This window comes from Anguilla rostrata, chromosome 1 (assembly GCF_018555375.3).
Source record: "Anguilla rostrata isolate EN2019 chromosome 1, ASM1855537v3, whole genome shotgun sequence".
NCBI lineage: Eukaryota > Metazoa > Chordata > Actinopteri > Anguilliformes > Anguillidae > Anguilla > Anguilla rostrata.
In genome coordinates, this window is record NC_057933.1 from 11,077,147 (window position 1) to 11,104,850 (window position 27,704).

At 38.8% G+C, this 27,704-nt stretch overlaps 2 protein-coding genes across 2 annotated transcripts in view; both read right to left on the reverse strand.

The window, feature by feature from the left end:
- The window catches only part of LOC135247936 (B2 bradykinin receptor-like), a 119,832-nt gene that overhangs the window by 23,836 nt on the left and 68,292 nt on the right, over positions 1-27,704 (reverse strand). The window lies entirely within an intron of this gene.
- Positions 1,067-25,753, reverse strand: LOC135247926 (uncharacterized protein C14orf132). Its single transcript, XM_064321914.1, has 2 exons — positions 25,452-25,753; positions 1,067-2,786 (listed from the first exon to the last, which is right to left on the reverse strand). The coding sequence occupies exons 1-2, from the start codon at positions 25,476-25,478 to the stop codon at positions 2,559-2,561; spliced, it is 255 nt and encodes an 84-aa protein (XP_064177984.1). The 5' UTR covers positions 25,479-25,753; the 3' UTR covers positions 1,067-2,558.

The following is a 27,704-nucleotide window of genomic DNA, read 5'->3' on the forward strand; positions in this document are numbered from 1 at the left end:
TAAAGTGAGCTAACTTGCATCACTTCAAACTACACTGTACAATAAGCAGTCCCACTTGTGCACTCTACTTTATTCCAGGCCCAGGGAAATTAAACACTTTATGTACAGTAGAGAATGTAGATTCAAGGAAGCACTGTAGACCCATATAAGATGTAAGATTAATACAGAATGGATGGTGCTTTAAACGTGAACCCGGTGCTCAAATTGTACCATATATTGATCAAAAACTAAATGACGCTAAACATGAATCAAATTAACGACGATAATGAAAAGGTACTGAGGAAAGGCAGTTACCATCGAAGCTATGATACGAATACCAACAGAGAGAAGACTGAGCAGTGAAATGTGTTAGAGAGGAAAGTAAACGAGGTGACTTTTCACAGGTCTGGGTCGTTGGCGAAGAGAGAGAACGTCAATTGGCTGCATTCAGGAGTTGGATGTGCAATCTGCGACCATGTCAGGGTGAGCGATGGCGCCTTATGCTCCTGCATCAATCTCTCTCGGGAGATACGCCATCTTCAGTAATCAGCCACAGCCGGAACATGTGGCCAAAGCAGCACAGTAAAAACCAAGCTGCGATTAAAAGGAAGTTAGCCTCAAAGTCGGACGACACTCAAAAAGTTCTTCGTCTGGTTGTGCTGTAGGAGGAAGATGAGGGGAAGTCCCTCCCATTATTGAAGAACTGGATCAGATTCTGTCAGACAACTGTTCCAAAAACGCCTGATCTTAACCATTCACATGCTAGGCCTTACAGAACTGGACTATAATCAAAGTATATTAAAATTAAATAAGCTACCGAGATATTGCTATAATTAACAATATATAGGCAAATACACAAATTATTGTCAATTCCAAGTATTGTAAAATATAATTTTTAAATACACTGTAGTGAAATATATTTATATTTTCCACATATTCAACAAAAGTCCACATATTTACAATATGTTGCAGGATATTCCATATCTGTAAGGGATTAAAGTATTTTCAGAACCATGGTCCTGTATCACCAAACAGAACCTCTGCTTGATCTTCAAAATGAAATGGAATAATAATGATGTGATCATACTGAACTATGTAGTACTTTATTATACCCCCAGAATTATGGTCTTGAAAATGTCTACAGACATCACATGTATAATAAACATCTAACCAACAATGTTTCCTCTTTCTGTAATAAAAAAGAACATTACTATTAAGTGATGCCACTCAAAACACCACAAAATACAAACAAGTTTCACTGTTTTCCTTTGAAGAATGAATATATACAGTTAGCCAGTCTAGTTTTACTAGTGTAAACAGTTATTTCAAATCTACAGTATATATAGCAACAACATAACACTGCCTGCTTGTGTCTCTGGTGTAATTACACATATAAATTATTGTGATATTGAATACATTTCAAAATTGAATAGAATCATTCTGGCCTACACAGCTGAATAAAACTATTTTACTGAAAGTTTCAGTTCTTAAGTTTCAATAAAATCAATACAAGGATAAGGAAATTACTATGCAAATTATTTTCAACACGCTTAAAAAATGAATTCATCTTTTGAAAATGAGCAATTTAAGTTATTTCCAACTAATGAATAATACTTATGTAGCCATAAATAATGGTAGATTGTCAAATGAAGGGCATTCATACATTTGCTGCCTTCAAAGGTTCCTCTGATATCGTAGCATTTATTGTGTAGTGCTAAAAGCACATTCACTTTTGACTGGAAGGTCTTGAGCAAGACAGCTGGAAATAAAATTTAAAAAATACAACATATCATATAAAAAAGACACTTGCACTGAAAAGGACTCTGCCAATTATATTATGGCATTGAATGAACACATTTGTACACTGAATAGTGTTGCAGTCAATGATTGTCTCTTTTACTAATCAATGCTGGCCCCATATTATAAGAAACAGATGGTATAACTAGTGAATTGGACAAAATCTAAAAACCTTGACTGCAGAGTGGACTACGACTGTACATTTAAAGCTGTTCTATATCTGTTGTTTTTCACTATTTACATTTTATAAATTGAATATGTATACATCTGTAATTACATCACAGATTACCTCCCTTTGGCAGTAAGTTTTAGTATTTGAAATATGTCACATGGCTAAGTAGTAAGTAATGCAGAAATTATACCAAATTTCATTTTTTCTTTTTTACAACAAACAATCCATTGCACTTTTCCCCAGTAGGTAGACAGCACCCTCTTGAATGCTGCTCTCATGTCTAGGAATGATTTGTTGGTCCACATTACCAGTAGGTTTTCAGCTGCACCTAATTTCTAAACTCATAAATAAAAAGAAATAAAAAATAAAAAATCTCTAGATTTCTTTAACAACATTAGATAAACTATGAAGAAATGTACTGGGTGGATGGTGGGATACAGTAAATGATATATAAATAAATACACAATTAAAATAACCGATTACAATTTTACCATGCAATGAATTGCTGTCGCTCTGAATCCCTGTGTTCTGCTGGACCTTTTCTTTAACAAAGAGAGTTGGTGGCATCCCCCAGTGTCTGAAGTCAAAGGCAAACCACGGCAGCGGACTATCAGAAAGTGAACGCGTACACCACGCCCACGACCACGATGTTCCCGATGGTGGCGATGATGGCGATCCAGAGCCAGATGGCGTCTCTGGACATGGGCTGCGCCTCGTCCTGCTGGCCCTGCAAGGTGACGGCGGCCGCGTGCACGCTGGCCGAGGAGTTGAAGAGCGAATGGTCGCCGCTGTAGTCGTCGTTCGGCGAGTCCATGAAGGCGCCCGTCATGACCGGGATCTGGCGGAAGAGGAGGACACGGGTGCGATTGCTTGTCAGGACAAGGGAGTTCATGGGAAGGGGATGAGCACCTTTTCCACCATGTGGGCCTACACATAAAACCTGCAACTGCCCTTATATCAGCTATTGCAATGCTGGCATGTCATCAGAAAATTCAATAAATATCTACAGTAGCCTTCAACATACACAAAAAAACACCTTTGGCCAATTCAAAAGATACTCTAAAACCTGCAATGATATCAAAAGAACATGAGATAGTGAACTATCCCTCTAACACATTTATCAGTAATGGACCATACTGGGGAAAGGAGATGGCAGGAGATTAGCTAGCTGTGTACTCTTTCTTATAAGCCTTAAAAAAAATACAAAGATAGAAGTAGATACCACTACATGCATAAGGCTCCTTGTGCCTATTACTGTAGTCATGAATTTTTTCCCCAAGTTTTCCCTCCTGCCTCTTTTAAGTTTCCAATTCCATTTTCCAATATTGGGAAGGAGGTTTCAAACTTCTGCCATGATTTACAACATAAGCTGTGGGAAGTAGGGCTTAATTAACACGCATGAATATTTCAAATATGGGACATTAGAGTGATTTATTGCTTAAGACAATTAAACCATTTAGAAGAATCTTCACCAGAGCAGAACCATCCATCCACTCCTATGAACTGTACTTACTGTAAGACACAGAAGGGGGCTGACCAATGCCCTTTCAAGTTCATTGGATGAACAGACCCTCTTTTCTCAACAATGATAAAATATACAATACCTGAGAGCTATGTAAAAGAACACTTCCATTCTACTCTCTGAAAAAGCTTAAAAGCCGGAATTTTAAACCTTTGCTCCCTTTTGACAAACAATGACAAAGCTGGCTGAGCTGCTATTGCTCACATGGCAGGCATCAATGCAGCAATGTACAGGGGCAGCAACCTGTGAAGCCTCCTCCCCCCTCCCCAATCCTCTTGAGATTATTCAGGCAGACACAAGGACTCTCTTCGGGCTAAAGAATTGGATGGATGCCGATCTTTCACTCTAACGTTAATGAGAGCACTGCGATCTTTATCTTGCACATTAACACCTCACTGTGAAGGAAAATCTTTCTCATTTACTGGAAGCAAGAACGTGTATATTTTTTTTGGCCACATTGATTTACTCTAAGTAGCTTAGCTCAGGATCTCATTGTATTAGCATTATTCTTGCAGAAGATGGGAAAGGGGACTTCAGAATGTTTCGAGTTACTCATCTACAGACAGGCTTTGTCTGTTGCAGTCACTGACGTAATTCTTCCAGACAATCAATGGACTGTGCCTTCGTCACCATGTTCTCACAGCAAAGAACAGTATTGCAAATTTGACATCTGAAAACATTACCCTTTTGCATTACTCTTTCTTACAAATCAGTTCATGGAGATAATAAATTGAACATGCAGCACAGAAGGAGAATTTTTTGATATCTTCAATTGATTTTTTTAAAGGTTAGAAACCAGGATGATTGTAGCCTTTAAAAATCAAATGAAGATATCCAAAACCATCGCCAGCTGTGCTATATCTTTAATTTATTTCTCCAATCAAAAGCATCTTGCTGCAAGGCAAATATTAGTATGTATGTCCTCCAAAAATGATGTGGCTAGCTGCTAACCAGTTGTGCTGCATGGTTACTGCACTGGAAGACTGGTGCGGGAGCCAGAGAATATTCTGCTGACTTACACCCTCCCTCCCTACGTGCCACATTACACCCTCCCTCCCTTGTATCTCGCCTCATTCCAGGCCACAGGCAACACTGGCACAGTTGGGGTTCAATTCCAGACCATGGGGTAAGTTACTGCACCAAGGAATGATTTTTATTTTTTTAGTTGCATGCACCACCCATGGATACGATAACATATCATCATATAGTTACCTATATTGTTACCTATAGATAGAAGTGAAATTAATTTTCGAGAGTATCTTCCCTAAAGGCGAAACAGAATCCCATTCAAAAATTGGTAACCATTATCCTTATAGCAAGAGGGTGGTGCCTCCACAAACTGCAGTCACCCTACTGTCAGCTCACAACACTAAGATGGAATTTACTCTTAGCTGTTCTGTGGACTTGAAGTAATATCCCAGCCACAAAAGAACATGCACATGTTCCCACACGCACACAGACTGCACAAACATCATACACACAAGCACACACACACACACACACACGCACACGCACACACACACAGATATTCTCATTATGCCATCACTGGTTACACAAAAAAAGTAAGCTGTGTAACTGTACTGAACAGAATGACACAAATCATAGTGTGAACATCCCCAGCATCTCAGTACTGAAGTCTTCGCTCACAAACAGTTATTGCAAACCACTGGAAATGTAGAGCTGGGAGCAGTGCTGGTTCAGTGTCTCTGGAGTACAACAATCCAGGTACGTGATCTGAGACGGCAGTTTAAGATTTCCCATTCCACCCATGTAATCTGCTTTAAAAAAAAAGTGACATCGAACACTGGACATAGTCACGCATGTGTGTGCATATACACGCACACACACACACATACACACACATGCAAACAAGTGCACGTACACAGATGTATGAACGCTTGTCAGCAGGCTACCCATTATAAATGTGTTCATGTTTCTGCAATAATGGCTTAAAGACCCCATAGCCTCTTGTTGCCAGTAATTGAATTGTGAAACTGTGAAATGGCTTTCCTGAGATGCATGCAAACACAGATTCCACACAGGCAGAGAATGTAAAATGTACTGTTTTTACTCAGTGCACGGGGGCCATATCAATAACAACCCGCCTTACCATAAATCTGTTTGAGCATGGCACAGAATTCATAATGTACCACAGCATTTACCTTCAGCCTAATGGGCTGCAACTTCAGCCACATACCTTTTATTCTTTTACCTTCCGACTTCAGTTTTATTGACTTTGTGTCCCTCCAGAGACCGACTGTACTGTTGGGCACTTTCATAATTACTTCATTCAACTGCTTAATCTGAATAGAAGGATAGTTCAGTTCACTGTGAACAGAAAGAGCACAGCTAATAAGGTGTTTATTCTCTATCTTCCCTCATAACTATGCTGAATTTTTTTTTTCCTCCAGAAGACTTAACTTGCTTGTTATATAAAAGAAAGCAAACAAAGTCTGAGTGTGAAAGCAAAATAGTTTTTGTCCATACATAGCAAGTATATTGTACAAATGATCTTGAATTTGTTCGCGAACAAATTCCAATTTGGTTGAATGTTCAATGGAAAGTGAATGTGAATCATTAGTGTGATTCACATTCACTTGAAGTGAATAAGGAGTTAAAGTACCCTTGGGATAAATTAACTTGTGATTTTCTTGTTTTATTATTTTATTAGTCTAAACACTGATGATTCATTTGTGATGTTTTAAAACAAGTAATTTTTAATTGGTGTACAAGGTCAGCTACTTGTTAACATTAAAAAAGCAATTTCAAGTCTCAAAATACTGTTCTTTTTTTTCGTTACCACCGCAGCGCATAACTGGGACTACCAGCTGTTGCCATCTGCGTGAGGCTTTTGGCCGAGATCAAAGCACATTAAAATATTAAAATATAGCGTATATTCATGCGTATAGATAAGTGATCATTTTCCATTCTGACCAGATGAGAGAGTCTGAGAAATACCCTGGGAAAAGGAAGGGGTACACTCAAAAGCCCTGCGGTGACATGTGAGACGGAGAGGTTGCGTGAGCCTGTGTGAGAGTGGTGCAGTTACATGTGCATCCTGACGACTGCTTGTTTCGGTGGCTGACTTCCGACACTTGCGGACGCCAGCGTGTCAGAAGTGCGCTCATCCATGAGACCTTGTATGACAGGAAAACTCTAGCAAGCCAAAAGTTCCGACACCCTCTGGCAGATTCACCTTCTTTTTCAAACAAGGATGGGAATAAACACAGATGTGCAAAACTGACACATTTTCAGTATTCTTTAGACACCTTGCTGAATATGCAGATGTCAGAACTCAATTTCTAATCTGACAAGAAAAGTTACAGTACCACATAAAGAAGATAAGTTCACTCAAAGACACAGTACACAGTAGGCCTCCTTGATTAAATATAAATATGTGTACTTTCACCACAGATTAGATCAAGAATGTGAACTGAGAACATGAGCTGCTTTCATCTGGAAAATAATTAGCGTTATTCTGCTGAGTGCAGCAAAAAGTTTTGCTCATTATTAGGTGTGCTATCTACAGCGCAGTACAATTTTATGCAGTTATCCTCTTTCAAGCTGTAGTAACAAAATAAGGCATAAGGATGCTGGAAAATATAACAAAATGTATTCAGTGTAGATCAAAGGAGATAATATTGATGTTATACAATGCCTATTGTACGTCAGACCACATTTAAAGTACTGTGTTAGGTTTTCAGTGCCAATGAATAAGAGAAGTATAGAAGTATAAAGAAGTTGACAAGGAACTGTAACTAAATGTATTCTACAGTAGATGAGAAAAGTAAAGACCTGTCTAAACACTAATGATTAATTTGTGATGTTTTAAAACAAGTAACTTTTAATTGGTGTACAAGGTCAGCTACTTGTTAACATTAAAAAAAGTTTTAGACATTTAATGGCCTGTAAAAGGAGACAAAGGGGATATTTGATTGAGGTTTATAGATTACACAAAAGCAATTAACAAAGTCAACTAGGTTTTCAGGTTTAATTCTGTCAGCAGAACAAGGAGGTAGGTAGTAGTTCAAAGTACATTTCACACTGATATAGGGACATTTTTATACAGAGTTGTCACTTGTGAATGTGTGGAACAGCTTGCCAATGTCATGCAGCTCAAGCAGACAGCCTTGGGATGTTCTCTGTGCTAGATTATCATAACCTGTTTTCATCAAATATTTCCATTCTCAATGGTTTAAGTGTTGATGGTGACGTTTCAGTTCATGAACTTTCTATAGTGGTAATATTTTGGGGAACATAAAAGAAGAATTAGTTATTACAATGCTTAGAAATTACCATAATGAGCAATACTTTATTCTAGGGACATTATTACATTTCCATCATAGTGTTTTTTTTCTTGCTTTGCAGACCTTGTGATTTACAGAAATTCACATGTATGCTGCAAAGACAGTCTCAAGGTAATTAGCCGAAACAGCTTTGAAACATACCTTTTGTACAGGATTTGTTCCACAAGCTTTAATGTATGTGTATGACAATATGCTGACATTCTGAAAATGCATTTCATTTTGACAGAAAACACAGTAGTTAAAAGTAATATATTCTCCCTTTGATTTTCTTTGACTCAGATGTCCTATTTTCTGTTCATTCACATTCAGTAAAATCCCGCCAACCTTTATCATCCAAGTAAAATGCATGATGAATATGAAGGCAGTGTTACTAGCATGAGGGTCATTTAACTGATGTTCTATTCATCTTCTTCATTTCAAATTAAGCTACATTTTCATACTCATGTGCAATGTCATCTGCTATGTCTTGAAACATTTTGACAAATCGATAATGAATTGTAATTCATTACTTTAATTAGAGATGGTCCCAGAATTGAACCATGTGGTACACCCTGTCCACTGTGTCCAGAATATTTGATTTATGGCCTCCTATTGTGTTTCCATTACTTTTAAATGTCCTGATCAAATTGTATTTGCCAAGGTCAATGCCTTTATAAGATCAATACAAATTTCCTGTGTAATTTATCTCATCACTGGATGTTGGCATGCAATTTGAAACTGTAATAAGAGCAGTGATCATGACAGCAGATAATGGGGATTTAAAGTTATTAAAAGGGAAATATGCTTTTGTTATTCAACTGATCAACAAATATTTTTATAAGCCACCTTATTGCCAATGACAGATAAGACAGATCCTGAGTTGCATCCTGAGTATTTCTACCATTTCAATTAAGGTATTAGTCACGGATCAGTCAGCATAAATGCCTAATCCACTCAACTAACTCTGGTTCAAATCTACTTAAACTACAATTCAAATGACTAATTACCTCTTTAACCATAGGCTCTTCTTGATATGTAGTTCCTTCCGAGTTGAAATATGTTTTACGTGATCACACTTGACCTTAAAAGTATGTGGACTAATACTGTATCCATACTACATCCTCATTTATGCAAACACAAAATAATTCGCCAGAGGAAATTCAATATATTTATGACACACAAAAAAGCCATCCATCCAAGCCAAGTAATTCATGAGGAATTTTTGAAGCTTCTTTTTTTCCAGCTTAACCCAGGATAAGGTCTTTTTTTAATCCAGGCATATTTTACACCAGCTTTTAAAAAGTGGGACAACACGGAATATAGTATCAACGTCTGTAGCTCTGCTTAGAAGTAGAGTTATCTTAGATCTGTCAGTGAAAATACCAGAAATAACCCAAAACATGGTAGCAATATCAAAGAGGTAAAAAAAAAAAACTCATACTGAAAACCTTGTCAAACTAGCAGGTCTCTTTTTCTGACACCTTTTCACTTTGTATCAGCCTTTTTAGTGCCTACATTCATTCATCAGCAGTTGAAAGATGAGCATAATCACCACATTGTCTGTGTCTGTGGGAGCCATGTATGAAATTCTACACAATGACCGTGAATATTGATCATGCAACATCTGTAATCACCAGCCCGCTCAGAACAGCCTGAAAGCACAGTCTTTTTTTAGCCTAGGGCTAAATTTAATAAAAGAAACATTTGCCAAGGCTAGCCTTTGGCTAGTATTAGGTTAAGGAAGGCCGGGAGCTATGATAACCGGGTGGGAAAATTCAGGGGAAAAAACAGTGGACTGAAATTGTCATTACATCAGCCCACCGTTAAAAAATATCACAATGATATTATTTAAAAAGCTTCATTTTTTCTGTGCTTGAAAATTGAAGAAAACGCTTTCTGTCACAGAAATGCATTAATTATTTACCCAAGCAACTATTTTAATAATGTATAGCTGGATTAAATGGGAAGCATGTGTTCACAGTATATTTTACACTCAGGCAAGCATAGATTTCTCTCACACACATTGTCTTTTCCCATTCCATTGTGTATTTGTCTCGATATCACATTTTCCATACATATATTTCACACAACTCAATTCAAATATGTATATTAGCGATAAAATATACATTTCATTACTTATCTTTGTTTAATGAACACACCACAGATATACAAGCAATGCATTGACATATTTAATATATTGCACTCTGTTACATTTTGTTTTTATTGGCAGACCCATGATATATTGGAGCATGCCACAGTGTACATTTTATTTTGTATTTCCAGACTGTGTACATCACCCACTGTGTATGCAGCTGGGTGTGGCCGTTCTACACAGTCCCTGTGTCCTGATTTTCACTGTGTTCCATTTCCTGGAACCACCAGCCCTTCTGTGATGTCACTACTGCTTTCACAGTGCTATTTATGCACACAATACACTCTCTTCCTGTTGCTGGGATTCTCACTTAGCAATAAATAATGGGCTTCTTGATAGCTGCCGGAGACTGTCAAAAGACACACCAGGGTTAGAGAAACCCACATAAATGCCTCCTGAATGTGTTAATGACTGCCATTTGCCAGTAAATACATGTGATGTCACAATTTGCAAATAATAAGCACCTTGTCCTTATTTGGAAGTTCTCTTTAAACACCAAGGCCTGTGTGGATTTTGCACCACGAAAAGGATCAATAAGGAATGTTATATTTTTGCAACATACAACAGTAAGATCGTTCTCACATGTCCATGATGGTAAATAATGTACATTGGCCTCTGCTCAGTCATTCTCTTCTGTTTGTATGACCCTAGCTCTGTGACTTTTTACATTCTGCTCACACTGTGTGTGTGTGTGTGTGTGTGTGTGTGCGTGCCTTTCGTGTGTGTGTGTGTGGGTGTGTGTAGGTACACCTCTGGTAGAATTTCCTCATTCTAGTGCAAGGTCACTTTGTCCCTGAGGAATCGTCAGAAAACCACACATTTAATCTACTCAGAGATTCATCACAATACCATGACATTGCTAGTTCACATGGATTTTGATAGTAAACCCCATCAGAATTGCATTGTGATATTTACACTTGGGGGAAAACCAATATTACTTTTAATGATTTAATTCCTGATCTTGAAATATACATTCTAAAGAATAATTGTTTATCAGGTCAAAGATAGAAGCAATAATGTCCACTGGTTACCGTGTCCACTCTACCCTGTGCCCTTCTCATGGCAAACAGGTGAAGTTAAACAGGCGTGGTATTGGTTGGAACTCGGATAGGGGACCTCCAGGGAAAACTAGGCAGCTACGGTCAGGCAAGTAGGGGGTGCTCTCCCCTCTGGACCAAATTGAAATCTGAGGCCTGGCAAAGAGACAAGAGTACTGGGCTCTTGAGGGGGCTGTCCATAACCGTGGCCCTAATTCTCTATTGTTATTAATAATCAAGAGACGGGGTGATACCCTGGTGTCTTGGCCAAATTTGCATAAAAACAGGCCATCTACATTTGGCTATCACATCACACTCTAAGATTGATTGGCTAAACAATCCCCAATCAATATTGATTCCCTGGGTCATCACTACAAAAGAGAAGTGAATTCTCAGTCGACCTACTTGGTTAAATTCAGTAAGACACAATGATCATATTAATAGCACAGGCACTCATTCTGTAGAAAGCAAGCTGCTGACCTCTTTACTTCACGTTATCGGTCTCTTCTTGCAAGTCAGCCTGTCAGCCTCTGAATTGCTAAACCTAAAGTTCTGAAATCCTTTCAGTTCAAATTTCCCATTCGCAATTAGCTTGTACAGTTTTCATTTCTGTGTTACACTATGCTGGTTTATGGATAATGTATCTACATTCAGTATTTTCTTACTGTATTGCATTTTAAACACTGTATATTTCCGTATATCACTGTATATATTTCCTACTTTAAGGATGATAAAGTTAATCAACATCATCATCCTCATCCGCAACTTCATCATCCCCACCATCATCATTATCATCATCAACTAGCAACACTACTTCTACTAATTCTACACTAATTCCATGCCTTGAAGGTATTTTTTACTTCCTACAAATCAAACCACATTTAACAAGTATGGCGACGAGTGTATGACTCCACAACGCCATGGTAGTCAGCCTGACAGTTTCTCAAGGATTAATGAGCTGCTCAGATCTTCTGCCTGCGGTGAGATCTGCAGTTACCCCCTCAGCGCGATCCTTCCGGCAGTCCTACCCCGTCATCATCCTCAGGCAGCGGAGATCAAACGCGGGGACGTGCTGAGGGTCCCCCCCCACCCTCCCCACCTCCCCGCGTTCTGGGATCAGGAAACTCTGTCATCTCGCATCCTGCTCTACAGGCGCAGTCAGAAGCACCTGCATGCACTCCAAACCCAGGCTTCTGCACAGGCACAGGGCCCAGGGCCCAGGGGAAGCTTCACACTGACTCTGTAACAGGGGCAACCCTTTAACTCTATGCCCTCTGCCAGTTACAGTATCCTACCGTAGAGTTACAGGGTGCTGTCATAGAACAAATACATCTTGAATCACATGTTGGGACAAATCTCCATTTATTATTGCTATTCAGAATTCTGAAAAAGATAAAGAATAGAAAACGCATACCCCAGTCTCTAAATTCCGCTGTGTTTTATCATACAGTTCAACTCAGATATGGCCACATTTCCTGGACAGCGCATGCCCATCCAACAGTACTCATCAGTCATATATGAAATTTCATTATCCCAGACCCTCTGAACCCATATTCCAATATCCTTTGTGGCGGCACATGGCGAACAAATTACTTTTTCTAATTATACATGGGCCAAGTTTCTCTTTCGATAGAACTGTTTCTATAACCACGGTGAAATTTGATTAATGACACGGATGATGCATTGCATTGTGCGCGCGCTACAGCTGAGGTCTTGGCAATCTTTCAGACTCAAGAGGTGTCAAGTTAAGCAGAGCTGAGAACAAAGTACAGCTGAAAATGGAACGCCCGTGATAAAGAGGTCGCTCACTATTTTTACCACCCATTTTTCAGAAGTCACTCATATCTACGGTGCTATTTTTCTTCCCCGGCAATAAAACTCTTCTGACACCTGTCCTGAAAGAAGGAGGAAGCACTAAATGTTATACTAATCACTAAGGAATGCCTCTTTGATGTACAACTCTCAATTATTTAAAGTGTCTTGCCTGGACCAGTGAAGGGTATGTACAATACTTCTCTCCTGTATCTTCTCAGTGTCTGTGATGAATGTTGTATGATAAAATAAATAAATAAATCACACCAGTCGCCTCAAAGCTTCTCAAACCGCTGTCAGCGTCTGCACAGACATGACTAAAGCTTATTCTTTCTGTGTAGGTCTGCATGCGTACGAAGGGTGAAACGAGTTGTGAATCACTCCCTTAACATGGATTTGGAATGGCATTCTTTGCTCACCAATTTACATTCTTTCTCCTGTCAGTCTTCTGCATCTCCCATTCTGCTTCCTGCTACAATTGACTCTACGTGCAACCACACCGATCATTAATAACAAGTAATGGATTCTTGTGTCACACTTCTTCACACATTCTGTTCCAAACAATGTACTGCCCCCCAGTGAGAACTGGACAGATTTACAAGAGCTGGAACAGGGTGCATAATGCAGGCATTACAGCACTGAATCCTCACCTCTCCGTCAATAAGAAGAAAACTACTGCTCTATAGTCTATAGGGTCAGTTCTGCGGCTGACCAATGCAGACAAGAACATGCAGCGATTCTACTGTAGACATTACATGCCTCTTCCTGTGCCAGTGGTGGAAAAAACAAAAACAGAACTTAAGTTTGTACATTAGAAAACTCATTAAAAGAACACACCAGGAGTCTCTTGGGGCAAAATAATAATCTATCATTTCCACGCGAGTCTTAATTTTCAATTCACAGTGGCGTCTCATCGCAGGCTAAATATAGTCATAAAAGAAAGCCAGAAACCTTCACAAACTAGGAGAGGATGCAGAGACGATTGCAACTCTAATGAGGGCCGGGAATAAAGCACCTGCTGCTCACCGTGTAATTAATCAGAGCAGATGGAACTGGTGTTCGCACTGAAATTATGCATTGCATTTGTTTCACAGTGAGTTACATTGGCCATTAGCACGGTTATAGGTGCACATACTAACACACAAAGCCATATCCATGATGAAATGTTGCCTCGGGGGGCAATTCCTTATCCAATCCTCACAGCATGCTTTTAAAAACTCTTAAGGTCTATAGTCTCTCCCTCTGAGATTAATCCGTTTGGGACGGACACAGGTGAATGGGAAATGAGGAGAGAAAATTAAACTGAAGCACAAGCCACCGTAGGGTGAACAGATTACCAAACTCTGACAGCTGTAATTCCAAACATGTTCCAGATAAAATATGACTTATATCATAAGACTATCAGGCAGAATGCACTTCTATAATAGCATACAGGCTCCACAAACTATCGGAAGAAAACGAATTAGTGAATAATTTACTGATCTTCAGTAATCTCGGTGTACACCATGCTTGATCAATTTTTCACATCAAAGGGATACAAAGGAGTACTCCACCAAAACCCCAGGGTTTTATTCAATGTCTGGTCGAAATGTCCAAACCATTTCACACGGATACCCTTCAGCAGTCAAAACATGATAAAAAATAAATTCACTGGAGTCATGGAATGAACAGAATCTTATTTTAGTTCCTGATTTCACTACTTGAGAAGAATTACAGCTCTGATGCTCCTTTGTCTGTTGTCATTCAAGAACAACATTCTGTTCTGGCGGGCATCAGAGTTCAAGAAGTTCAAGAACTCAAGCAAAGAGACCAGGAACACTGCAGAGGTGTGGCTATTGGTCATGGAGCCCTTATCGAATCCCGTGTGCCATGAAGTTATCAAACATTATAAATGGTGATTAATTCAAAAGAATAAAAAGAATTAAAAAGAATAAAAGAGTAAAAAGACAGGGGAAAATTACAAGGCTATAACGTACTATGGAGGGTACAAAATGCAAAGTAATGGACAAAGGATACCCTTACATGGCAAACATCGGCTAGCATATTATATATTTACAGAGTTGATCCTGTTAATGCTTGCCTGTGTGAACGGAAGTTTGTCACTCACAGACATAGCCACAGGAAGAGGACAGAGGCGAGAGTAGAAAACAAGCAAATTGTTCCTAGAGAGACAGCAGAATTAGAAATGCAGTCTATGGCTGAACATAAAAGATGTTAACATTATTAAAAAAGGTCGCATGATGAATTTAGGATTTTCAGCCAATTTAATGGAGAGGAGAGTTGAGATTGGATGTTTGATTACTTGATCATCCAATCATGAGATCACTAATTGATTATGTGGATCAGAACTGGAACGTGTGTGAATTAACAAAACATATAGACATCTCTACGGCATTCAATCTAATCAATATTCATGTCCGGAAGCTTAAAAACCTGGTATGAAATAATAATAGAATTCATTGATCTTAATTTTCCTGCATGAATTTTCTCGTCTGGGAATCATTATTAATAAAAAATGTATGCTTCATGTGCCATATAGAGCCTTTGGGGCGTGGACAAAGAGCCTAGTTTGGATTATTACAATATTTAATTTTCATGGTCATAGATTATTTTAATATGAAAATCAATACATAATATCATTCTAAATTAACATCCCAAGTTTGATGAACTGGTCAAGGCTGCAGAACATATACAGCAAAAGTCTCACCCAAATCCCATTAATTAATACAATGACAGGAAATTATATCGGGCTGACGGGTGGATAGATATAGAAGCCACAGTCAAACCCCATCTTATTAACACAAGCTGATGAACTCCTGTTAGTGTCGGATGGAAAAGACAGAGCTCAATGAGCCAACAAGCCATCAACAAACTCTGCACAATCAATATTGACAAACAGCAGTATTAAAGACATCATTAGGATATTTATTTATTTATTTACTACCATTTTCATTTAAGATGGTTTCATTAGATGCAATGTGCTCACATGTTCAATAATGCTAATTATTGTTATTCCAAATTGTGATATGATTTCCTTGAATCTGAAACACACACACACACACACACGCGCACACACACGCGCACACACACACACACACACACACACACAAATGGGAGACAAATTAAAGGAAAAACCAACATAAAGTATCTTGTATAGTGTTGGGTTTCCACAAGCCACCAGATCAGCTTCAATGCCTCATGACATTGATTCTACTGGTTTCTGGAACGCTACTACAGGGATGGAACACCATTCTTCTAAGAAAATATGTCACACTAATGGTGGGGCATTTCACACAGAACAAAGCATCATGGGCCAAAATATCAACCTTTAACGCTTAATATCTCAAAATGATAAAAGATAGAAACAAGGTTAAAAGAATAAAGAAGCTAATAAAGCTTTATTTCTCATGTGCATATATACATGTACATGTGAAATGCATCCTCTGCATTTAACCCATCCTAATTACTTAGTAGCAGTGGGCAGCTACAGCACGGCACCCGGGGAGCAATTAGGGGTTAGGTGTCTTGCTCAGGGACACTGCGACACGCCCGGGGTGGGGGACGAACCGGCAATCCTCCGACTGCCAGACAACCGCTTTCACCTCCTGAGCTATGTCGGCCTTCAAAAAGTACTTTAAACAAATCAATTAGAGAAAAACCTAAATAAAACACCATAAAGGTGCAAAATAGGTGAAAAATAGAGCCTTTGATAGCCAACCAGCTATGAATAAAGTGGGGGAGGGGGGCGCATGCATGAGAGTGGTATAGGTATGGAGGCAGCTCACTGAAAGAGGCAAACCCCTGGGTGTCTCACCCAGTAGATGCTTGATGGCTTCCTGACGGGTTCTAGTGTCTAGGGGAATACTCAACTGGAACAGATAGGTCAAAGAAGCCATCTGCTGTGAAGACCTCCACCGAGGGGCACCCGGAGGGTTGACGCGCTGCAAGACACCCACCACTCCGGCTTCATTTGGAGTTGTAATGATGGTGGTGGAGAGCGCTGTCTTAGCATGTCAGTCCAAAATCTTCCGTAGGTGTTCAGTTTGGTTGGGATCTGGGATCAGGCCATAGCATGTGATTTACATTATTTTCATAACATCAGTCACCCTCGTGCCCTGTGGATGGGGGCATTGCCATCCTGGAAGAGCCTACTCACATCAGCATAGAAATGTTTTATCATAGGATAAAAATGACCCTCACTGTTGGGGTCAAGTATTCAGGCCTGTACCATTCTCTTTGTGTATGCCACACATGCACTCACCCATTTGTCGAGAGTCACATAGATCTTTTCCTCTTGCCATCTTTATCCAAAATTAAAATCAACTGGGCCACAGAGCACACACACACACACACACACACACACACATATATATATATATATATATCACTGACGATTTTCTTATGTGCTGAGGTATCTGAAAATGTAATCAGGTCCACATGGTTTATTTATTTATTTATTTATATATGTATGTATGTATTTATTTATTTATTTATTTATACTGGACGTCATTAAAGTTAGCTAATGAGAATGAATTTTCTTGTGCATCTCAGCAATAATGCTCCACAGGGAATGGGTTGTTGTTCTAATCACAGAGATCTTACACACAGCATCTGTGACTCATACGGTTAAAACCACCGGAATGTGAACACAAGTGAGCGCAGCAAATGAACTGTAAGCCCTATGCCCCCTCAACGTACAGTACTGCTGGAAACTTAGCTGGACTTTTCATGCGTTAGCTGAGTCATTGATGTTCTTTCTGAAACGTGTAATGTTTTATATAACAAGGACCCAGGGGAGACGTGTCTGCCCTACTAGATTTAATAATTAGTTTCCTGACGGTGTTCGATGTGGGACACAGCCAGGTGATGAAAAAATAAAAAATATCCAAGAAATGTATCATGTGAGAAAAACACTTCCCTTCAGGTCTTCTGTAGTTAAAGGAACAGTGTATTTGAAGACTAAATGTGGCTTTTTTTCTATTTCAAGCCGGATAGCTACAGAGAATGGATATGTTAAGAATTCCAATTTTAATCTTTTTTTTTTATTGAAAAAGCAAGCCTGTGATGAAAATGTCTTTATTTTGACTTCGATTTTAGCCGCACTGCCCTTTCCCCCCTCTTTTATTCCCTTCCTCAGTGTTTTACCCACTTTGACCTTTCTTTACCATCTCTATTCCATCACTCTTATCTCATTTCAGTGAAAGCTCTGTGAGCGTCCTTCTGATTCTCCTGTGGAAAGCTGCGGACTGAGGCCACGTTCCACCTGAGCAATAAAAAAACACTGCTGTTCAGAACATGAAGGAGCCCTGAAGGAGGCTGTGTATCAGTGGAAAACATGCCACCACACATTCAGAGACGGGAAACTCCGAACACATCAGTGTAACATTCAATAAGCACTTGGACACACACACTGAAAAAACTGGATATGAAGGTTTCCTCGAATCATAAGCATGCAGTAATTTAACAGTGCATATATTCCATGGAAAACCTGACACAAAAATCGTTGCAATATCAGATTTTTCTTGCTTTGCAGAAAAAAAATGAATGCCTGGGCAAATGTCAAGAGCTGAAACACTTTAAAATCATTATAATCCAATCATCCGAGGTGACTGTGCTACTTTATGAACTCAAGTTGTTAAAGAATATTTCTGGAAATATATAATACTGTACTTGCTCAGGATCTGACATAACAGGTTGAATCAGCACATTGGCAGTTCAGCAGTGAGAAACGGCAAATATAGTGATCTTCTGATTATGGCCAACAGCAGAACGAAGCCCTGTTCAGTGCTGAATCGCAGACTTGTGCAGCTGGTTTGAATAGACCACCCATATGGACGCCAGTGCAAGAGAAGCCGATGTGACCAGAGCACACCCACAGCTGGGCACTCCAAACTGGCTAACACACCTGAGCCTCAGTGCTCATTTCTGGGAAGGGTTTGGGTGGCCTGTGGTAATTTGGGATCAGAAACCAGTGGAGCATGCATAATAATGCGCTTTGACAGAAACGGGACAGAATACCACAAAACAGGAGCTGAAAACTGCCTCAGCTTGTACCATTTCCCCCTAGTGGCCACGTATAGTAACAGTTGCTCCCATCAGAAAGAAGTTTATCAATACCCTGCATGCATAACTGCCAGTAGGCTAAGGACAGTGGCAGATCATACACCACTCCCCTGCCAGGTGAAGCAGAAGAGCAGATGGATGGTAGGATGGAGAAGGAAACTGCAAACACAAGAAGAATAAGGAAGTCTTTACCAGCTGAGTAAGTTCAAATAAAGATATCAATACTTTGGATGAAGAACGTGAGGTAATAATTTAACACTAAAACTTACAGATATAATTATTTAACACTTAGTAACCAAGCACTAGTTTGGCTTCATTTGATCAGCCCAATTGATGATAAATCATGGTTATTGTACAGAGGTTAACTTATGCACTGTAGCCATAAGATTTGGCAGTTTTCCTGATAATATAACACATTTATAAATGAAGAACAGAACCCGTATGTCTTAAAATGAAAGCAGGTTTTACATTAAGAACATCAACAACCCATTCTGAAGAAACCTGGTTTCTCCAAGTATGTTGTGATCATGAATATGGCAGCCAAAAAAAAAAACACACATTTTTCTACTGAAAATGCTAAGGTGAGGGCAAAATCATAGTCAGGCACTATCAGCATTAGGATTGACCCCTTTCTGTCAAAAACTGAAAAGACTGCAACAAAAAATTGCAACAATAAAAAATTTAAATTGCACTGCCATTTTCCTACATTTCCATTGAAAAAGGCACTGGCCTTTAAGTTGGATTTCCATGGAAATACACTTTCATTTTTTGGAAGTCTAGAAGAAAAGAGCTTTTAGAAATGCAACCTTCCACTATTTTTTCAAAGAATGCTGTCAGAAATAATCAGCAGGACCTGAAGAGGACACTGAGGTAGCACATTTACAGCACTGTATTTTCTATTTTCCCGCGTAAATGAGCTGAATATGGCAGATTATTTCAATTGTCTTATAGTGGACATCCAGCAGACCAACAAATAGACTTAATATTACACTTCAACCCCCGGATGTAATAAAAACTCACTTCCTGTTTTTAAATTTTCATTCAACACGAAATCACAGAACCTGATTCGATCTGATATGACACCAGACAAGAGATTGCACTGACAAAAAACAGGTTCGGATGAAAAAGTACTAAAAATGTGGCATGTTTTCAACATCAGACAGATGTTAGGGGTTTGTTGTTCTGACTGTGACTGTGGATGGCCATAGCTGCATGCCCTATGAAGCTCAGAAAGGTTCGACAAGGTCCCTGTGAATGACTCACTACCACTGTGACACGCCCAGGCTGAAGGGGAATCGCTGTTTGTACTACAACTGCCATGCTTTCCACTCTGAAGATGCACTCATTTACATAACAGCCTGAGAGACCATGACCTCTACTCAACCTCTTATGTGCATCATCAGGTTAGCGTGTGGGCACATGTCCTATACAAGGTTATGACTGGAAATAGCATTTTCTTTCTCTCTCAACATTTCTGTTCCCCCTTAATGTGAAGTGCTGACAATAATAATAATCATAATAATAATAATAATATTAATACATGTATTAAATTATCGCTGATTCTTAAGAATCAATCAATCTTAAAAAATGTAGTCCACATTAAATCTACATCAAATCTAAATTTTAAACAATAATGAACTAAGGTCATTCACTTAAAGCAACAATTGTATAGAAAGCAACCATTTTTAAACACACAAGGGGGCATGGGAAAATCATGTGCAAGCACTGAAAATCACTGGTACTGGCACTGGCTGAAGTTAAACACAAAGTGCACTGCATTTAGAAGGAAAAACAGCCATAGTCTCCTTAGTCTCAGGCTCAAACTGTTTCCTCTGCTCTTCCTTATTTGCTCCCCTGTTACAGGAGCCATTTGCAAAGCCAAAGGACATTCTAGAAAGAAGCCTTCAGCCTAGTTACTGATTCTTTTTACTTAAAAGAGGAATGGGGCCTACACCTACGATTTATAAATCTACTCTTAATGGGGGATAAATGCATTGCTAATTTTCTGAATTCATTTATGTCTGTGTCTTGGTAGGATGTGCAATGCAGTGCCCAACACCATGGGTAGGCATCACTGGTCCTTTAACATACAGAAAGGTTCTCTTAACCCATTCTTTTATGGATTTAATACAAAAATACCTGAAAGTTTTATTTGAATAAATCCATATTTGTGATATCTTCTCTATCTCAAAAAAGGCACACTTCAAATTTGAACTGCATGTGAACCTGGAGCTCAAATTCCACAGGTAATACGTTTATTCTTTCCATAATCTGGGTAGCTTATGTAAAGTACAAGATCTCGACATGAAAAGAGAAATAAATTATATGAGTCAGAGCCCATGCACAGACAGTGTGAATACAATTGAATCCTGCGAGGTAGAGGCAATCTGCTAAGCAACTGCACGTGTAATGGAATAATTTTTTTTTTAAACGACACTAAAGTCAAACTTTTCATGAAAAACGCCTAAACGGATCCATGAACTACTGAACTCCCCTTTACAGTATCTTGAGCCTGATATAATTTGAATTAAAGTGCCTACACAGCACCTTGTCACTTTTCTCATCAGATAATCCGGCTGAAACGGTTTCAGACGGCACGGAGGGCCTAAGAAACGCCCAATGCTCAACATTATCTATCGCTTCCTGCTCAGTTCGGCCGCTCGCATCTTCCCGAGGAATCGCGGCGTTAATGAGAAATCGGGGGCAAATGCATCCGACAGGTTTTTTTTTCTTTCCTCGAGCCGCGGATATGTTTCAGCTCCCTTACAGCGTCCATTGTCGCGGCTTATCAACCGAGTGGGTTAAAGAGGACGCGGTCTGCAGGAGGCCTGTGAGGTTCTCGCCAGGCAGAATGGCTCACAGCATGGGCAGTCACCAGGAGCAGCAAAAAAAAGGGAGGTTATGAGAGCTGGCAAGAGCCAGGAATAACAGAGCGGATTCTGGGAATGAGATTTTCAGCGGCAGCGCTGAGCGTAACATGGCCAGAGGTGGGAAAGACTGTTCATTCTGCCTTTTCACAGTATTACCACACCCACCTGCTAAGCTCTTAGCATGCACTCTGGGTCTCGGTGCTCATGGCTACAGCCTCCATGTTTACTTTGAACTGTGCTTATTTTATTTATTTATTATTATTATTTTTATTTCACAACATAACACCAGCAAGGCTTGGAGCTACAACCATGCTCAAAAAAGTGGCGGAATTGAATTTATATGCAAACTGCCATACCAGGGAAATAAATATAGTTAAAATAACAATAGCTTTGTAAATAGTAAAAGCAGAAAACGAAAATTTGAAAGATCTGCAGCAGTTGCATTAAGCAAAGGGGCAAAATCTTATGGTACAGTTCAGCAATAGTGCGTATAAACTTCAGAAGTTGAGTTTTGAGAAGTATGACACACAAATACTAGCTCACTCACAGCTAATTCAGGCAAAACCTAATTATAGCCATGTAGCACTACTAGCCAAGATGCACAGTGTACAGCTATGTCTTCCCTTTGGGACAACATGAGCTGGTTTTGTTACTTTAACTTATTTTGGAAATTAAAGAAGAACAGCTTGCAACCGTGCACTTAACAACCTCCCACAAGTGCCATGTGGATCTTTATTCAACCTTGCAAAGCAAAGCAACTGACCTTAATGAACACCACAAAGGTTTTGTTAGTCATGGCTAGCAATGGAAATGTTCTGGCTTGAATGTCCACGTGAAACTAAGCAAGCATCTTCATTGGTATCTGTCAAGCTAAATTAAAAATGAACACATTTGGATTTACAGTGCATTCCAAAATTTCAAACAGAAAATCTCAAATTTTTATGATAAATTTGGATTAAAATACCTGTCGAAACATTCTTGTCCTGAACTATTATCAGAATCGAAGATAAAAGTGAAATGAAATCACTCAGTATTACACTGACCCACATAGTTCCATGAAATCTATAACAATCTATGACACAATATTCATTAAAATTGTACTCTTTTGAACAGGAGAACAAATATCCCTTGTGTGAATTCTTGTTTTAATTAACGACAGACTAGTAAACCAAAAGCCCCACATACCTAAATATGTGAATAAAATCACACACCACAAATATTACACGAGTATAATTGATTTCTTTGGCCTTTAGGCAATGTCAATGTCAGTAATAATCCTTAATATCTTCTTCGAGATTTTCCCCACTTACAATCAAAATGGCCTCAATGTGTACAATGCAGCTATTTGTGAGTCATAATTCTTACTGATTTTTAGTTGCTAGAACAATTTTGCATATACAATGTTGAGATACAGTTCCTCCCGAAAGAACAAAATTATTCAAGCACACAATAATAATTTAATCACAGTGGCTAAAGATTCAGACTTGGGAATACAAGAGCACATTTGCGGGAAGCACCTAATCAGGATTCTAAGATCTTTGAGTTTCACCTATCCTTATAAAAATTATCCCATTGAAATTGCATTCAAATTATTCCTGAGCCAATACATACCAATAACTTAATGAATTTGTGTTTAACAGCAGTTAGTTACAGTACATTTCTTTTGCTTTCTCAAAATACAATTACGTACAGCCTGGAGTCAGGCCCCACTGTTCTTGTAATGATGCCAAATACAAAATGACCAGACTTGGAACACAAGACAGCTCTAGATATATGACTGCCAAAGCTCTGATAGCCAGGCAACATTTTATGATACTGGAGATGAGACTCACTTTCATTTCTCATTGAAAGTATACTGTAGTGGCATTTTAAACAGAAAACTTAATTATAATTCTAAATAGAAATGGATTGTGCTCTCATTCCAGCCCTCCAGGTCAGAAACAGTGGCACATAGATCAAAGGAATTCAGTCACTATTGTACAATCAGGAAAGATCCGTACTCAGTGTTTTAAGATGAACAGATTTTAAAAAATTGCCTTCCTCAGTGTCCGCATTCAATGTTTTCAGATAAGATGAGGCGAAAAGATTTTGGCATACTGATTTCATTAGTGAAAATGGTGTAAGACTGCCATCAGCACACAACACCATTTCAAGGTAACATGCCGATTGTATTTTTAGCCTCATCTTAACTGAAAAAAAATAAATAATAATTTGTAGATCTTTCCTGAATGTAATATTGTACTGTACTGACCTATGAAAGTCTAATTAAAATGGTCCTTTCATGCTGTCATCATAAGTAAAATCAGATTAATTCCAATAATATTACCATTTATTCAAGTGTAGTTCAAGTGTTATCATTTATAAGACCAAAGAGAATTGCATAAAAAACAAAGGAAGGAAGGAAAAACAGGAAAATCACTGTGTATTACGAAGTATAGTCATCATAAATACAGTAATATACAGGTATGCACATGTTACAATATGAATAATGCAAACAAACAGGAGGAACAGTTATTGGTTCACTGAATCGTCTAACTCACTGGTGATAAGCTACCCAGCTGCCAAGGCACACCACCTTCATTACCATCACCACTGTCAACACGTTTCAGGCACCACTTATCATCACTTGTGAACAAATAATGAAGGGTTATATGCTGAAACTATTTAAATGACTGTCATTTACAGTATAATGAATTTTAAATAACACGAAGGTCAATAACAAACCCGTTGCTACACAGAGAACATTTACATTTATTCTCTGCAACAGAAGTTATCCTCTTATGAATGTAGCCAACCCTGTCAACTGAAGTTTGTACTACCAATGAAGTTTAGTCCTACTCCACTGTATCCGTAACTCCACCTAGAGGACATTTTATTTTTCAAATGGCAGGGTTTTTATTCCAATGAAAAGGCAAAGGAACAGCAAGTAAACCTAATTCCATGCCTATAACTCCTAAATATTACGAGTAAAGATAGTCGGCTACAACTGTTAGCCGTGTGAAGCTCGAGAGGAGCGACGCGAGTTGCTTCTTCTCTATGACACGTGCAAAAGACGGTGAAACATACACGGTCTTTGTCAATGGTAAGGAGCAGGTGATTGTGTCACTAAATGGCTGGGATGTCTTGCAATACAGAAGCCTATCAACATTCAATGCCTAAGTAACAAATCTGTAGGTCAGGACTGTTATTGATTCGAAACTATTTAGTCATAGCAGGCTTATAAATAGGAATGCCTGTAGCCTACTAAGCTGTTTGAAGTAGGCTAGCATATAACGTTCTTAAATTATAACTGCTTTTGGGTTTACCAACTGACACAAATAGCCTAAGCATATGTGTAATAAAACGGATAATAGTTAGCCCCAATATTAAGTAAAGACGTCAAAATGAACAAAGCACAACACTGATACATAAACCTATAGCTAATGAACGTTACGTGAACAATGCGAAAACGATTATCGCGGACAAAAAATAACAACTATATAACATATATTTTGCAAAGTAACGATGCGATAACGTATGCCATGCTTATTAAATTATTTAATTATGCTATGTAGAATTCCACTAGAAGAATGTGATAAAATGAGAAAAAAATTATGTTTCGTATTACATTGTTCCATATAATAACTTTATTTCACTAGCATGCATTTTTGGGTTAAAAATAAAAGTTGTTAAACATAGACATCCAACCAGTTGATAGTTAAAGAACAGAACATTATGCTAATTCGATATATGTCAAGGAAATAAAACATGCGCTTTCCTACCTGCGCAGCCATAAATGAGAGATCCATTGTGTTGTATAATTCAGGCCAATGCACCCACTGGGAAATTAAATATGGGTGAGTCTAAGTATTATTTCCAAAAACATTGGTCGATTTTCACCCTCAAAAACCCTTCCTCGGTTTCGGTCCTTGCTTTTCTTCGCATGTAACGTCGTGGACGAAATCGTATGATCAGAAGGATCCGGTTCTGTGCTGAAACGAACAGAGTGAGATAGGAGAGGGGGTGTTTCTGTGACAAGGCAAAAGGCAGACTGAATCGGCGATGATTGAATCAGTAGATGGAACCCACTACAAGACTGGAGGGGCGTTCCTCCCAGATCTTTTCCATTCTGTCATTGTGCTACCTGTTAGAGAGATCGGTCTGTTCTGCACGCCCGAGAATATAAATAAACTACTGGAGTGTTCTAAGAATATTTGTATTTTAAGTGTTGTAGATATGCATTCAATCGTAAAAAAATAATAAAAAAACGAATGACCAGCAAAATGTTTGAAAATAGTAAAATATGTGATTAATGTTTTTCTTTTAACTCAAGCTGCTTTGTTACAAGCCCTTATCACATCGAATTATTCCACATTTATTCAATGCATCTCCTTGAAATGCAATAAAGTTTTTCCTTGCGAGGTAGAACAGTATTGTGTGATATGGCTGGCTTATGCAAGTAGCCTACGCTAAAACTGTGCAGCACGTGTAATTGTACTTAACAATACTCAGAACTATAATGTTAGAATCCATTTTTCACTTGTCATTTTGAACCTTTCAGTCTTCAAATATGCCTAATGAAAACCGAAACGGTTCAGATTATTCATATTAGAATGATTAATTTTTATAAAGGTGAGAGTAGAAATGTTTTGGAACCACATAGGAAAGATTTTCAGAAGAAGAAAAACCTGAGAAAGAAGTATCCTAGTTTCCATTTTTCCCTTTCCTTGGTTCCTCTAATGGATTGATTTTGGAGCTGGAAAAGGAAGCAAGGTTAAAAAAAAAATTTTAAAAATTGGAATACACCCGTGTATTAAGCAAATTGGATGTTCTTATTCAGTCAAGCGTAAGTTTGAAGCCATGTCACTTAAAGATGTGCCAGATTGGGAGAGGTAGATCCACAGGTTGGTCGTTTATACACCATGCTTTCTGAAAAAAATAAATAAATACTTCCGCGTAGGATGCACTTGTGTTTCCTCACACAACATCTATTGGGAGCCTCCTAGCTCCTCCCTCTTAGCTCCTTCAAGGAGCATTTAACCGGTTGGAACGTCCTTGAAAATGGCGGACCTCATCCAGGCGAGGACCAAGGAGACAAGGACAAATAAAATAAGCAATTGGAATGAGCCCCTGGTTTTCATTCATCTCCTCTAATCAGGGACTGATTTAAACCTGAAGCACCAGGCGAGTGCAATCTCTGGCCAATCAGTGACATCATTGGACTATCAGGCCGAACAGAAAACCAGCCATGCTTTTGACCTTGAAAGCCAGATTTTAGTATCACTGACATACTGATTTATGAGGAATTAATCATTTAAGATGGCTGAGACTCCATTTTGTGGTTCACTACTGCATGGGCTGCATCATTTTTCCAACATAGAATTGTACATTCGTATGGCAGTCTATTGACTGTGCAGGCACTGAGCAAACCCTGGTGTAGAATTGTTCAGCCTTTTCTACTGGGTTTGACAAGTCTGGTCAGTTTATCTTTTCAACAAGAACTAATCTTTGGACCTGGAAATCAGCCCTTCATCTTACTGAGTCTTCCCCATGAGAGTGCTTTCCCAAAGAAACATGTTGTACCTTATTCTTAATATGTTTGACATATTCTGATTTGCCACTTTTGGTTTAACTCAATAACTAGACTTTTGTTTTGTCTTGGTGTTTAAACATTGCAGTCGGTTAGGGAACTGAAGCACTCTCATGCTGTAACATACTTCGGGTATATTATAAATACTTTAGCATCAGCTATCATTTGTTTTTATTACAGAAGAATGACTGCAAGAGTATTACAAAGGGCCCAATGGATACTTCCATGATTGCACATAACACTAAATTAGATTGCATTACATTGCTTTCATTTAGCTGCTCTTACTGTCTCCAGAGTAACTTACAATATCAGAGAGACATACATCTGCATTGATTGATATGAGCAGTAGCACCAGACCTAACTAACAATATTCCCAGACCAGGGAGGAAAGAAGCAATATTTACCAAAGTGCTGGTGCAAGTCAGTTATGCTAACTATGTGCCCT

What these genes read in the sequence shown, in the direction of transcription:
- LOC135247926 (XM_064321914.1), bottom strand. Translation starts at nt 25,478, where the DNA reads ATGGATCTCTCATTTATGGCTGCGCAG. An exon ending in TCTCATTTATGGCTGCGCAG is followed by an intron (nt 2,787 to 25,451) that starts GTAGGAAAGCGC and finishes CTCTTCCGCCAG; the next exon opens with ATCCCGGTCATGACGGGCGC.